This window comes from Microtus pennsylvanicus, chromosome 14, assembly GCF_037038515.1.
Source record: "Microtus pennsylvanicus isolate mMicPen1 chromosome 14, mMicPen1.hap1, whole genome shotgun sequence".
NCBI classification, from domain to species: domain Eukaryota; kingdom Metazoa; phylum Chordata; class Mammalia; order Rodentia; family Cricetidae; genus Microtus; species Microtus pennsylvanicus.
This window is the reverse complement of record NC_134592.1, coordinates 29,316,040-29,331,400: the sequence shown is the minus strand read 5'-3', so window position 1 is coordinate 29,331,400 and position 15,361 is coordinate 29,316,040. Positions and strand designations below refer to the sequence as shown.

The following is a 15,361-nucleotide window of genomic DNA, read 5'->3' as shown; positions in this document are numbered from 1 at the left end:
TGGGCTCCGTCGCTGTCATGCCTGGCAATTTGAAATTTATTTTATTTTGAGATGGGGTCTTCAGGTAGCTAATGCTGACCAGAAACTCACTCTAAAGCCCAAGCTAACTTGGAACTCAGGTTGATCCTTCTGCCTCAGCCTTTCAAGCGCTGGGATTACAACCACGAAATCCCTGCACCTGCTACAAGTGGGACCCAGTGCTTACTAACTCTTCGTCCCAGATTCCTACCCATCCCCGATGTCCAGCCTGCTTTCTGTTTAACCTCAAGGACTCCAGAAGCCTCAAAGGTAGAGCTGAACCATCGCTGCCTTTTTGTGTCTGGCTTATTTCACTCCGAGTGACTAATATGCATGTATAAACCACGTTGTTTGCCCATGGCTGCTAATGCCCATCGAGGCTGCCCCTCTTGTTAGCTCTCAAGAGCCGTGCTGCAATGAACACTGGCGTATTTCCACCTTCCGTTCTTATTCGGGGTGGAGACTTGGGAGTCGGATTTGTGGTGATTCTGGGTAGTTTTTTGAGTTGCCTACACATAAACCGTTCTACACCTCCACCAGCATTTTCCAGAAGTTTTTCAACTTTTCATTTTGAGATCATTGAGTTGTAAGCAAATACAGAACAGTTGCATGTACACTTTCCCCAATTCCCCCATCACAGTGCCTTGGAAATCTAATATATACGGCCAAGATGATGACGTTGTGTGACAGACAGAGCATCCTTAAGGATGAGGTATTTTTAGCAGTGGTGTTAGCATTTATTTAACATTTACTGTTTGCCATTGGAGGGTTTTCAAGTGTTTGCATGAATTGAATGGGTTTAAATGAGCTGTTAGCCCCGTGAGGTAGGCACCACTACCCCATCACCTCATCCCAGTCCCAGGAAGTGGAGGTACAGAGAGGTGAAGATGTGTACCCTGTACCGCTCGAGTATCTGGGTGTAGTTTGGTTTACCCAGCTCTGCTATAGGCCACTGCTCGTCCCCTCTACCAAGCTAGGAAGCTATCACACTTGTCCAGACGTCTAGCACTGGCCAAAACTCAAGGACTCTGTTTTCCCAGGGCCATGAATTGCATTGATTACCAATCCTTTTTTTTATATTCACGAGATACCGTCAAAGCATTAAAGTTCTCCGTACATCTGAATGGGTTAAGCGGTATCCAACAGTAGTTCAAACAAAGGCCATGTGTTATTTAGTATTTGGAGATCTGCACTGATTTCCATACTAGCATTATTAATACCTTTCTATATTTGGAAAATCTCAATGATAGTATCTGATAATCTCAGATAGTAACTATAAGTTAATTAGTGTTTTCTTTTTTTTAAATATTTATTTATTATGTATACAATATTCTGTCTGTGTATATGTCTGCAATCCAGAAGTGGGTACCAGACCTCATTACAGATGGTTGTGAATCACCATATGGTTGCCGGGAATTGAACTCAGGACCTTTGGAAGAGCAGGCAATGCTCTTAACCACTGAGCCATCTCTCCAGCCCCTTAATTAGTGTTTTCATTGCACTTCCTGACTGTGCTTTTTGGGTATTTTGCCAGTGTAAGTATACAAACATAGGCATTCTTATTTCAAGACTCCCTTTTCTCTCTCTCCCCAGTTGGCATTTGGAAATTACAACCCAATTTAGGAGTAACTGTCCCTCGTATCAGTCAGAGGAGATGACTTGTGCCAGACTCTCTGGTAGCCAGTAGCTTAAGCATCAGCAAATGAAGTTGCTTCTATCTTTTCTGTCCCCTGTAGCCCAGACTGGACCCAAACTTGGCTACACAGCTGAGGATGACCTTGAAGTGTGGATCCTCCTGCCTCTGCTTCCCAAGTGCTGGCTTTCTATTCCTAGCAAGAAGCCTGGGGTAATGATTTTATAAGCTCTCTATTGGAAACTGTTTTTTGTAAGAATTTTACCTAGTGGCTCAAGGTCTCCCATAAGAATATTATAACTAGGGCTTTAACCATTAAATAGCTAATTAAAAGTGTATAAGCTATCCTCCTCTTAAGTGGCAAGTCTGCCTCGCAGATAGGAAAATGGAAAAAGGAAGCATTTTAACTAATGATTTAGGCCTTATTAGACATCAACATGTAGAAGAATAAAAATAGATCCATCTCCATGTACAAAACTCAAGTTTAAATGATCAAAGGCCTCAGCATATAAAAATTATATTTAGAAGTACATTTTGCCACATCTCAAACACAGCCTCAGTGGCACAAACATTGGGAGAAACAATGAGATCTCCTGAACTGAGAAGCTTTTGTATAACAAGACTATAGAGTGGGAAAAGATCCTTACTTATCATAAACCCATTCCAAAAATATATGAAGAACTCAGGAAATTAGTTATCAAAAAATTAATCCAATAAAAATATTTGTTACGGACCTAAACTGAAAACGCTCAACAGACGAACTTAAAAATGACTGAGAGACACTTAAAAAATGCTCAAACATAACATCCTTTAGCCATCAGAGAAAGGAAAATCAAAATTCTGAGATTTTACCTTATCCTTGTAAAAATGACCAAGATTAAAAATTATTAACAATTTATGCTTAAGAAAATGTGGGTAAAGAAAAAACTCCAATGCTGGAAGTGTAAACTGACACAGCCACTTTTGGAAGTATTGAAAGACCTGGATAAATCCAGACTCCCCCAGCAGGAAGAGAAGAATCAAAAATCTAGGACTAGCCGGTTCAGTGACCCTGCACCAGGAACTAGCTGAAGACAAAGCCAGACCCCAATCCTGAGAGAGACAGGGAGTTCCCCCTCCCTGCGATTATCACTGTTTAGGGAACTAGCCAATCATGACCCTGGGAGTGGTCCTGAGAGGCAGGGAGTTGCCCCCTTGTGACCATCACTGGATTTTTGAAATTTTTTATGACCCTCCTGGAACACTGGGCTGTGGCCTCTTTCCTCAAAAACTCCTTTTCCCGGTCACTTGGCCGAACTCCTCCCCTGCGCAGGTTATGAGCCTCGGCCCCAGTGTATCGGACCCGTCCCATCCCATCAACCAAAGCCCCGTGCAATTGCAGCAAGGACGGTCTCCGGCAAGCCATGGGAAGGGGGGCGCCATCCCGAGACCCGAGTGAGAGTCTCCCCAGTACTAGGGGCCCCCCATTATGGCTATTTTTTTTTAATTAGGCAAATATCTACCTTAAAACTCAGCAATACCCCTTTTGGGCCTAAATACAAAAGTTGTTTAACCATACCATAAGGACATGTGCTCAGCTATGCCCATAGCAGAACTACTTTATCATAGCCAGAATCTGAAAACAACCCAAATGTATCTCTTTTACACCTAGGATAAATGAGACATCATCCTTTTAAATATCCATAAATTTATAAAATATCTTGGAGTAACTCTAAGCAAGCAGGACAGAAGTTTGGGTTCTGTCATGTCTGCTTTTGAAGGCGGAAATGTTTTTTATTTTTAACCATTATCACTCTGGCCCTTGATAAATTTAGTAAGAGGCCTGGGCCTCAGCAGTCCACCCTGAAGCAACACCTGGCAGCAGGAAAGGACCACAAACTGAGACAATACAACTCCCACCCAAGAGTGGGCCATACAAAATGGAAAAACCTGTATGATAAGAACTTTAACTCTTGAAAGATCTCCTATTTTCTTGGGAAAGTAGAAGAAACACAGCAAAAATGACAATTTCACTGAAAGCAATCTACAGATTCAGTGTAAATGTCCATTAAAAATTATAGCAACATTCCTCACAGAACTCACAGATTTAATGTAAATGTTCATTAAAATTATAACAAAACTTTTCACAGAACTCAAAAGAACAAACCTCAACTTTATAAGAAAGAAATAAAAACTCAGGATAGCCTAAACAATTTTAAAATCCTCTAAATGTATTACAATTTTGATTTTAAAACTTTCCTACAGAACCACAGTACTGAAATTAATCTACCTTGGATATAAATTTATGTGCCTACAAACTAAAGATTTTTGACCAAGAAGCAAAATTATAAAATGGAAAAGAAACATATTTAACCTCCTTTTGTTCTCCTGAAGCTGTAACTTTTTGAGTCTAGTTTCCTTTATAGCAAACCTGCCTGGCAGCTTCTACTGCTTATGGCAAGGGGTTAAGACATAGGCTCTCTAGCCCTAGCAGCCAGCCTGCTTGGCTGGCGTAGTTGTGTGGATTGTACCCTTACTTCTCGCATCTCGAAGGACTCCCTTCTGAGTCTGCAAACACATAAATCTCTCTTTTTGACTCTTACTCCTCTCTCCCTGATAAATTTCTCTTCCTTTGAGACTGTTGTTCCCATGTCTATTGGACGGCAGTGAACCTGCGCCTACCTCGTCCTACAGATCTGTCCAAGTTCTACAGCTGGCAGAACCTTCTCTTCTTTATCATTGTCGTCCCGGGACTGCGCGTCGTTGTCCGATAGTTGACCGTGCTTCAAGTTGTTGGTTCGGGCGGGTCAGTTAGTCTAGGGTTGTAACCCGCCTGGCAGGTCAGTTATTCCAGGGTCCCGAAGAGGTGCTATCTGAAAAAGACATGGGCAAGAGAGAGGGACGAGGACAAACAAAATTTTCTTGTCAAAGCTTCCGTCTATTAGTGTAATGGCTGCAGCTTATATAGCCCTTTGGCTTCGGATAGGGGCATGGGATCTTGCCGGGGCAGCAACGGTCACGAGTCGATACGTGGTCACGAGTCGACACACCTAGAGTTCTCTATGCAAGTGGAATCGTTTCTTTTGTGATTCCAACCACAAACAGTTCTCTAGATAGTTGAAATGTAGGTCAGGTTCCGCTAACAGATAGCTCTCAAGATAGTTGGGTGTGCGGTGGGCTCCACCAAGGAACAGTTCTCAATACAGTTGGGGTGTGGGGCTCTCTGCAAACATCCCCAAGACAATGGTCCCTGTAATACTTTTTGGGGGAAATGGCTCCTGACAGGAGCTGTCTGAGGTGAGCACGTCAGCCTCCTCGTTGGCCACCACAGCTCAGTACTGGGCTTGTCTGGGCACACTCAGCCATAACTGCACGTGGGGTGGTGGTTCTGTAACGAGAGCGAACAAGGGAGGCCAGGGAGTTCTCAGGAAAAGCCATGATCCAGGAAGGCCTTCATGGGGAGAATCCAGAAAAGCAACTGTTTCCAGGCGGTGTCGGCAAGAAGGGCAAGGTCACTGGACTTGGAGGTTGGCACTGACTCTTCCTGATTTGTGCTCCACAGAGTGAGAAGCACAGGCCCATGGCCTCTGCTCCAAGTAATCATTAGCAAATCCTGACCAGTGTCGTACAGGGCTGTAGGGAGTACAGAGGCATGATGGGAGCAAACCTGAGGTGGCTCTGGAAGCAGCTAGTGAAATGTAGCTCCCGGGCTGTTGGAACTCCTTGGCAACGCTCCTGCCTCAAGAGTATTAAAATTTCAGGAAAGCCTGGACTCCCGGCAGAATGGGTTCCCTCCTCCCAAGCCCAAGGATGACCCTGAAGCATTGAACCTCCTTCTCCAAGTCAGGAACTATGTCAGCATGAGCATGACCCCCGGGTTCCCTGGTCATAGACTTCATGGGTTTGGATTTGGACAAGAGCGTAAAAACAGTGAGAACAGACCCGTTTTGTGCCGATCTTTGACGTGCGATCCTTAGTTAGTTCCAGCCAGAGAAGCTGACATGGCAGTTGATAACCATTGGCATCGCTGGGTGCCTGGCTATAAAGAACTGGAGGGAAATGCCGGGGTGGGTCTGAGTCCTTGAGCTGTGTCCTGGAAGGCCACTCCTGGGAATGGCAAATGGGTTTGGGTACTGACTCTTAGCAGGCAAGCCAGCCAGCCCTTCCACCTGTTTTCCTTATTTGTTAAATGGGGTAATGGCAGCCAGTCCGTATGTTGTGGGTTAGACGGTGTAATATATATAGAAAGTCTTCTGTGAGCCATGCTGTTAACCATTGTTGATGTGACTTACCAGAAAATTGAACACAGTGTTTTCCTAATCACCTGCTGGCTACCAGGCTCCATGCCAGAACCCAAAGTGGGCCACGTGCAGCTCCTGACCTCAAGGGACGCGTAACCAGCAGGGGAGGCCCTGGTGCTGTGAAGAAACACCTGGTGTGTGTTGCAGGGTGGTGCTCTTTCTCATCAGGACTTTCTTGAGCACCCACCAAGGTCTTTAATCAAGTCAGAGAACATTCAAGAAGGAACGGCAGAGGTGTTAGCTGCCCCCCAGCCTGTTTCAAAGGTCTCTCTCTAGCTTACAGTCACCTTAGGGTGGACTAGGGGGAGAGGAGAGTCCCTTGGAGTGGCTTGTGGAGAAAGTGGTGTAGCCCCCCCCCTTTGGACTCAAGAATAAGAGTGCATATCAGCTCTGGCACATGGAGGGGGGTGCCCATGGGCCCTCAGTGTCCTCTGAATGCAGTAGGGTTGCACTCTGGGTTGTGTGGCATTTCAAGGGGGTAGCCTGAGCTCGGGTGGGAGAACAGTATGCTGGGGTCTCGTGCCTTGTTGTGTCTCTGCCTCTATTAGAGGGGATTTCAGGAGTGGGGGACAATTGTGAGCTACGGGAGCCTGTAGGGTTAGGTTTGTGCTGGGAGACTGAGCTGTTTCCTGTGTCCCCTAAGGGCCGGGATGGTGAGGGAGGTGGAATGTGGAGCAGGTCCACCAGGGTACCCCAGGAGCAGTGCCTACAGGCTCTGCATGTCCTAACTCATCTTGGTAAGATGTTTATTTTGGGACTGGGAGTATAGCTTGGTTAGTAAGTTCTTGTCCAACAGGCGCAAAGTCCTGGATTTAAACACCAGTGTTGCATGAACTTCACATAGTGTAACATGCCTATAATCCCAGTACTGGGGAAAGAGAAACAGGAGAATCTCAAGTTCAGGAACTTCTTGGTTACTCAGTGATTCAGAGGCCGGCTGGAGGTACTTGAGATTATCTGGGCGGGGGTGGGGGGAGGCTGGTCATTTGCTCTTCCTGTCTGGGGGCTTGAAAAGTTTGCTCTCTTAGCAAGCCCCAGATGATGCTGATGCTACTGGTCTGTGGCCCACACTTTGAGAAGACCACTCCTCTCTCATCACTAGCCAACCTATGTATGCTGGTCGCTTCCTGTGACCTCAGTTCTGCCCCAGAGCATTGGCCACAGGCTGGCTCAGCCTGGGCCCACCAGTAAGGCTAGCAAAAGAATCAAAGCAGCATTCAGCTGGTGACAGGGAGATAAATCACCCAGACCGGGCCTCCAGTGTCTGAGGAGTACCAGCAGGTTGAGCGGACACAGCCAGCAGCAGAACCTAGAATGGCCCTTCCTTCCCTTGCCCTCATGGCTTCTTGCATGTGCTTCCTTTGCTCTGGTTCTGCTCCTAGAGAAATCAACACAGACATGATCTGTTACAGCAATTCGATTGTCTCAACAGAGGTGGGGGGTTGCTGACAGCTTCTCAGAGGTCCACGGACCAGGCTTAGAAAGGCAGATCCCAGAGTGCTCAGAAACGTGGAATATGTCACCAGGATGTTGTGCGTGTCCTGGGGCTGCCCACACATTCTGTATCCTCTTCCTTCCCATTGGATGGCCCTGAGTCACAGACTCAACATTTCACCTCTAAGGGGGGGATGAAGAACCCAGGTCAGTGGGAGTGCATCACAGAGCCCAACAAGGCGACCCTCCAAATGGGAATTACCGTTAAGTAGAAGTCAGGGGCGGGATGCTGAGTCCGCCTCGTCCCCTGTAGCTGACAGCCTGTGTGCCACCTGTTAAAGGACTGTTAGCGAACTGAGGATGTAGCTCTAGTGTCCAGTGCTGGCCTGGTACAGAGGGGACCCTTCAGTCCATCCCTTGCCCTGTGTAAACTGTGCCGTGGTGCAGGCCTCTAATCTCCACCTTGGGAGGTTGAAGCTGGAGGATCTAAAATTCAAGGCCAGTTTTGGGAGCCACTCTGGACTAGGTGTGGTTGAGAGGTAACTGGCTCCTTAAGAAAGGCTTGGCTCCTATCTCCGAAGCTCCAGCACCTCCTTTGCCCTCTTGGAGAGGATGTGGACTGCAGCCTTTTATTGAAACTGGGGTGTGGGTGTGTGGTGTCTTCCCAGAATCCCTTGTCCCAAAGGCATTGTCCCACCTACAAAAGCAGTTCTCTGGGCAGCTTCCTCTTTTTCCTAGGGCTATCTGTATGTAACTAGCTGTACTTACTATCAAAGAAGTAGCCCACAGCACAAGTGAGAAGTAAATCACCTTTCTATCAAGTGACTTTTTTTTTTTTTTTTTGGCTTTCTCTCCAGCTGGGTGGGCTGGACTGAGTTAAGTGGGCAGGCTAAGACTGCTGACAAAGCCCATTGTCTCTCTTTCCAGATCAGCTGGTCTTCCTGGAAAAGGGAAGGGCAGGCCTTAGGTGGGGTACTCTTACCTCTGGAGGAAAGAACAGGAGTTAAGCTTTAGAGGAACTTAGAAGCTGAGGCTTTCTCGGAGGACTGTCTTCGTATTCCTTTTTACTCTTGAGACAATCTCATGTAGCCCAGGCTGGCTCTAAACTCTCTGTGTTGCCAACCATGGACTTCCGATCTTCCTGTCTTCACCCAACTGCTGGGGATTGAAGCCAGGGCTATGTATATGCTAGGCACGCACTGTACCAACTGACCTACCTCGCTAGCCCCTCTTCCCCAGCTTCGTGAACTCGGCCCTCCCTGTATACAAAGCAGAACTAAGATAGGGACACATGGCAGAGGGCTTTGTTGTGCCTTCCTTTTGGAGATGAGGGCTCAGAGGGTTACGGTTTCAGGGTGATTTTAGGGGGAGCTGCACACAGAGAGCAGACAGTGACCCGCTGCTTGCTGCTGCCCCTCGGGGAACTGCACCATTTTTTCTAAACCACTACAGACAGGACCAGGCTAGCAGGTGGGATGGGCTGTTATTTCAGATGGTGTCTTCCACGAGACTGGATGGCCTTGAAGCTCTTAGCCAGGGCTACAGATCCTAAGTCAGTGCCTCCTTCCCTGGAAATTTGGAACGGCTCTTGATAGCAAACATCTCTCTTCTCTGACAGGTGTGCGCCTTGACCGAGTGCGTGGAGGTCGCCAGAAGTACAAGCGACGGCTGGACTCCGAGAACAGCCCCTACCTGAGCTTACAGATTTCCCCACCTGCCAAAAAACCAAGTGTGTGCCAGGCAGCCCATCCCCATCCCTTCACCCCCTGCCCTTCTCTGACTGGAATCTCGGGCATCCTCCTGGGGCCATTCATTGTGGATCTAAAGACGTCCAACAGTGGCCAGTGTTGGCTGGCTTCATCAGAAGCCCTGTCTATATGGAATGGCACAGAACTGGCCTCCGTGTAAAATAAGAACCCCAGCACCCAGGCCTTGTCTCCATGCCCTCCTAGAAACGGCTGTGCCAGGGTCCTCTGAGCAGCTGCCCATTGCTGAAGACACCTCGGTGCTCTCCTTACTACTGCCAGCAGCTTTGTGATGTCAGGGAGCAGACAGATGCCAGCCACCTTTGACCCCCAGGGCTTCAGCCTGACACTACCCCTTCTGCCCCAGACATTTACTGTTTGCTCCCTTTTTGGTCATTGCAGTGACAAAAATCGTCTCCTATCTACTGGTGGCTGAACCCGACAAGCTGTATGCTATGCCTCCCCCTGGTATGCCTGAGGGAGATATCAAGGCCCTGACTACTCTCTGTGACTTGGCAGATCGGGAGCTGGTGGTCATCATCGGCTGGGCCAAACACATCCCAGGTGAGTTGTGGTGCGGTGGGGGCAGGAGTACTCTAGGCTCACCCCGTCCCGTAGCTGTGCCTTTGATGTTTGGTGCCTGGCCCAAAAAAGCCTGGAAGACCTTTGCCACCCCACTCACCGCCCTTCTCTCCTCTATGGGATTGGGGGAGTAGTATGCGGAAGGTTCAGAATGTTTGTGAGCTCATCAGAACGGCTTGTCATCTTATTAGGACCTGCCGTATGGGGTAGACAGTTGAGAATGTTTGGACAGCAAGGTCGTTAAACCCACAAGACAAAACAGTAGGCGTCTCCTGGAGTTCACTGGCATTACAGTGGGAAACATTCCCTTCTTTTACAGTAGCTGCAGGTCGGGAGGCGTTAGGAGCAGGGCCTTAGGAGTTGGGTCCCGGTCAGATTGTAGACCCAGAAGCTCTGTGACCTAAGCCTGTCATGTGACCTGTGGAGTGGGAGTATGAGAACTCGGCCTTTGCAGATAAACACGGGGTGAAATAAGGTAGCGGGTTGAGGTGTGGAGTCTGTCATGTGACCTGTGGAGTGGGAGTATGAGAACTCGGCCTTTGTAGATAAAGACGGGGTGAAATAAGGTAGCGGGTTTAGGTGTGGAGTCTGTCATGTGTCATTATCACTTGTATCCTCACCATGGCCACCTGGTCTCCTTGTTTGAGCATCAGGGGCAGGAGCAGCGCTGCATGCACGGTGTATTTCAGGCCTGAGCCCCACTGTGAGCCTCTCTCGGTCTGGGTGAATGGTGGAGCCCGTGGAATTCCATATTGCACACGCATGGGGGCCTTTCTCTGTACAATTTAAGGTCCTGGCCTGTCCTCCAGCACTGGGGTCCACTGAGTCAGAGAACCCTTCCCCGTGCAGACTCTTTCTAGCTCCATGACATGGCTTTATCTTTGTGTCTGTAGATTGTCTTTTGTCAGCCGTGGTCCTAGAAGACAAGCATAGCACACGTGGCAACGTAGCAGAGCTGTGCTGGCCTGTGAGGGCCAGCACTTGACTGAGGTGAGTCTCACTGTTGAGTGAGACTCAAGGGTACCCCCTCGGGAAGGCACCGACTTGTGGACAGGGCTTGGAGATGTTGCCGACGCGAACCTTCGGCAAGCCTAGAGGTCCCTTAGCACTCTAAGCCTCGCGTGGGTTTGCCCAGGCACCTGGCGAGTACGTCCTTCATAAGGAGCTCAGCTCAGTCTCCCGGGATTACACACTCAGTCGTTTTTAAATCTGCCCCGTGCTGCCTCAGCACAGATGTGGTGTCAGGCCGATGCTTAAGATACCTCAGCCTGGATTGCTCCACTGACCCCAAGCCAAATTGGGCACAGCCACCCCAGCCCAGCCCATAGACTACTCCTCGGGGTCAGCTAGGTACAGCTTCAGAGGGACGGCTCAGGAGTGGCGCCTGGCGGTCTCCTGGGTCAGTACATCTTCCTTCTGTGAGCCTTACCCCATAACACCTGGGGGAAAGGAGCATCCAGGAGACTCAATCTTCCTGCTCCTGTGTTTCTCACATCTGCGCCAAGTTAGAGGGACATGCTGAAAAGTTTCTGTGCCCTGATGAGCCTCTCCACCGATGCAATAATCCCAATCAGACCGAATCATACCAAATTAGAAAAAGCCCAGGTTTAACTGATACAAATGCTCCTGGATGCTTTCCAGTCCCCCAGAGAGGAGTCCAGAAAACCACGTGTTTGTTCCGGGGGGGGGCAGTTTCAATGCCCTGTAGAGGTGGTCTTGAGCATCTCTGGAGGGCAGAAGTCTAGACTGAGTCAACTCTCAGGGGAGGGGTTTGGGGTGGAACTTCCACCCGAACACAGGCAAGCAGGGTTATTGTTGGGAACATAGGCTTTGGAGCCAGACAAGTGGGGCTCCTGTTCCAGATCTGCCTTTATTGGCCTTGTGTGAGGTTTTTCTGAGCTTCAGTGTTTCCATCTGTAAAATGGGAATTCCAGAAGCCCCCACCAGGTGTCCCAGGAGCAGGTCACTCAGAACCTGCCACCCTACCATGGTTGTCATAGTTACCAGTAGTGACGCAGCCTCCTTTGCGTCTGCATGTCAACTCCAAAGAATAATTCCTGTGGATTATAATCAAGGTGAGTGTGATGGCTCACACCTGTAATCTCAGCACTCTGGAAACAAGAGGCTTGCCGTCACTTTGAGGCCAGTCTGTTGTGCCTAGTGAATTCTAGGCCACCCAGGCTGCCTAACTAAAGAGACCCTATCTCAAGAAACCAGAGCCATAAATAAGAGGATGTGAAGTAAGCAAAGTCTCACTCGTTTATCTTACATATTGACTTGCATAAATCTGCATGTTGAATCGTTTAGTTAATTAATAAGGGTCTCCTGCCACTGTTTGTAAGTCTCACACTAAGGGCAAGGACAGACCAAGTGTCTTTTTTTTTTTAAATGTGTATGGTAGGTGTTTTGCCTGCATATAGGCCTATGCACCATGTGCATACAATGCCCAAGGAAGAAGAGGGCGTCAGATCCCCTGGAACTGGAGTTACAAATGCCAGTGATCTTCCATGTGGGTGCTGGGAGTCTGCCCTGATCCCTCTCTGTAGGAGCAGCAAGTGACCACTGACCCATCTCTCTAGCACTGTGTCCACTATAGTTTAAACTACTGACTTAATCCCACTTTTGATGGAAAGCTCATTTGAAGATAGGCTTATGGAGAGAGAAAGCAGTTGAAGATTGATTAGGAGGCTCACCTGTTAGAGCCCACACCAAGACCACACTGAGTCATCTTGATTCTGGTGGGGGGGGGGCACGCGTAAGAGAGGGGTTTAGACTGCCTAGGACCAGAGTTCTGCAGCAGTCTTTAGGCGGGATTGGCTCATGCTGCATGTCTTCAGCTTGTGGCCTGCAAGCAGGTGCACAGAGGGTCTCCCAATACGTGACTTACACAGAGTATTAGGGGTGCTTTTCCATTAATCGGAGATCATCTGAGACTCCACCCCATCCGTGCAGCCTGAAACCTCTAATAGGTTCCCATGTCTGAAACTCTTATATATTGTATTTCCGTCCTCTCATTGCAATGGAGTTTATCTGTCCTTCTATATCTTATGTCCTGATGCCTTCCCCTGTGCCTGGGGTCATGAAGACCACCTGAGCATATCTGTGCACTGCATGTCCCTGATACTTGGCCTCAAGACTGAGGTGGCTTCATGTGACAGTCAGGCGGCATATACAGCAAGGATACACCAGAAAACAGCCCGATTTTTGTATGGAACAGAGTAGAGCAGGGTGGCCCAGATCACTTAAGCTTAAGTATTTTCTGGACTTTTCTACTTCCTATGTTCATACCCAGTTGACCTTGGGGAACTGAAACCTCAGAAGGTTTTCTCTTTTGGAGACAAAGTGTGACTACGTAGCTTTGGCAGGCTTCACACTTGGAGTGATCCTTCTGCCTCCACCTTTTCGGTGCCGGGCTGATGATAAAATAGCAATTTGCTTGGTTATTGCTTAGGTCGCTTTGAGGTTTCACTACTGGAAATGCAGTTTTGGCTGAGTCGAATTTCCCAAGTATTGAGCTTCTTGGAGGGCAAGCCCTAGTCCTGAGAGCAGCGACCTCTTACTCCCGCAATCCAGGCAACAACAGCCTTTGCCTGGGCTGCTGGTCGAGTTCAATGAGTTGCAGGCTTCCTGCATTGTTCGCCGCTTGTCTGCCCTCCCCAGGCAGCAGGGACTCCGCCCTGGTCAGGAAAGCCTTCATGGAGAGTCGTTTCCAGTGCCCAGCTCTGGCTGCTGTGTGCAGGGGATCCCCAGAGGCCTCTTCAGGAAGGCTCTTTGGACAGCCTGCTCCTGAGGAACCGCCGTCTGGCGGGATGAAGGATGAGCTGCCGAGTGACAGCAGCTGTGTCTGAAGTGGCCCCGGATCCTATAATTACATCTCCCTTTATTACCTCTCTAATGGCTCTCCAGGTCGGCAGAGACCATCATAAATTAGCAGATTATGAACTCCACTTGCCACAAATTACGTGCTTTTTTTTTTTAATTCTAGGAGCGCATAGTGTCATGGGGGATGGGGCCAGCTGTTATTAGATCCACTGGTGCAGATAACAGTTTTCCCGGAGCTGTAGAGCATAGGGAGGGAGACCTGTGTGCCAGGGGCCCTGGGCTGGGCAGTGGTCCCAGGATGAGCTGCACAGAGGGCTGGTCAGCCTTGTCACCAGAGCCTCTCTCAGACCTCCTGCTGCAGGAGGCCCCCTTGCTGGCCCTCCATCCTCAATGAATTGATAGGGGCCCAACCCAATTGGAAACACAAGTGGGGTGGGGGGGTTGGCGGGGAGCACAGCTGCTTGCCTTTTAAATAACAAAGGATAAGAATCTACTTTGCAAAGGCCAGAAGTGAAGAATGTGAAAACCTCCAAGGCCCCTACGTGGGAGCCTTCTGGGAATTCCCTGTGTGTTTTCCCTGTATCATATCCACCACCACCCCCACCCGGCCAGGCTCGCATTTTAACACTGTAGTCCCCTACTGTATTTCCCGTCTGCAGACTGAAAAGTGTTCTGTGTGGCCACACATTTAACCTCAGCATCCCTAACATGGTGTCCTTCCTCTGTCCCATTTTACCAAGGCGTGTGGATACATAGGGTCAGAGGTGGGTCACCTCTAGTGGTTAGCAGAGTGACAGGTTGGCTCTGGCGTCTGTACCGCTGGTGTGTATTTGCACATCCACAAATAGTTCTGCCTCACACTTGGCGGTGGCTCATTAATTAACTGTTGTGTTTGTCTAGTAAGTACACGTATCACAAGCTGCATTTCCATAGTGTTCTGCCCGGCATCCTTTCTGCACGAGATCTAACAGTGCCCCTTTTCCCATTGCCACCCAGTCCCCTCCTAGAGCTAGCGGTGTCTTCTCCTGTTTTCCTCAAGTATTAGAAAGCATTAAAATGGTTTTTAAATACTGACAACAAACACTGTAGACTAGCTGGGGTTTTTAGAATTCTGTCCAGGACTTCTCAGCTGTCAGAGAGAACGTACTCCGTCCCCGGAGGGTGAGCCTGCTGCTCAGACCCAGATCCGCACACTCAGCTGGCCCAGCGGAGGAAAGCCACCCTTCTGAATGCTCTCCCAGAGTAAAGGATTTTCCAGGTGGCTGTCTCCCCTCCCCCACGCTCCCTAGAGCAGGCCAGCCTCTTACATGACCCTTACATGGGGTATAAACTCGAAGCAAGTGTTTTGGGTTGTTTTCCTGCCATCCCAGGGTCAGGCCATGACATCTGTCTGTCCTCTGCTGTGACTATTTATCAGACTGGGTGGGCAGGAAGGCAAGCAGCCCTGTGTCTGGTGTCTGCACTTTCCAGGCACATGGAGGTCAGGGCTCAGGAGTGTGTCTGTACCCCTGGGGAGTGTCCCTTTAGAGCACAGCCCCCAGGTCACTTGTGCAGGGTCTCCCTGGACTGATCCTTAGCAACTTTGCCATTTGCGTGTTCTCAGAAGCTTCCAGTCATTGAAGCTCTCCCTCCTTTCCTCCCTCCCTCCCTCCCTTTCTTTTCTTTCTTTTCTTTTTTCCTTTCCCTTCCCTCTCCTTCTCTCCCTTCTCCTCCCCTCCCTCCTTCCTTTCTTTCTTTTTCCAGACAAGGTTTCTCTATGTATCCCTGTGGTGGGATTAAAGGTGTTTGTCACCATGTTGCTTGGTAACATTCAGTGACCTGTAACATCCTCACTGTGGACAGAAGCT

The 15,361-nt window shown here is 49.0% G+C and overlaps 1 protein-coding gene across 2 annotated transcripts in view; it reads left to right on the top strand.

Annotated features, from left to right (window-relative positions):
- Esrrb (estrogen related receptor beta) overlaps positions 1 to 15,361 on the top strand; it is a 155,772-nt gene that overhangs the window by 130,694 nt on the left and 9,717 nt on the right. For both annotated transcript variants that reach the window (XM_075948101.1, XM_075948102.1), the window contains exons 4-5: positions 8,984 to 9,094; positions 9,513 to 9,674. In XM_075948101.1, coding sequence (XP_075804216.1) covers positions 8,984 to 9,094; positions 9,513 to 9,674 — 273 coding nt within the window. The remainder of the gene's footprint in view (positions 1 to 8,983; positions 9,095 to 9,512; positions 9,675 to 15,361) is intronic.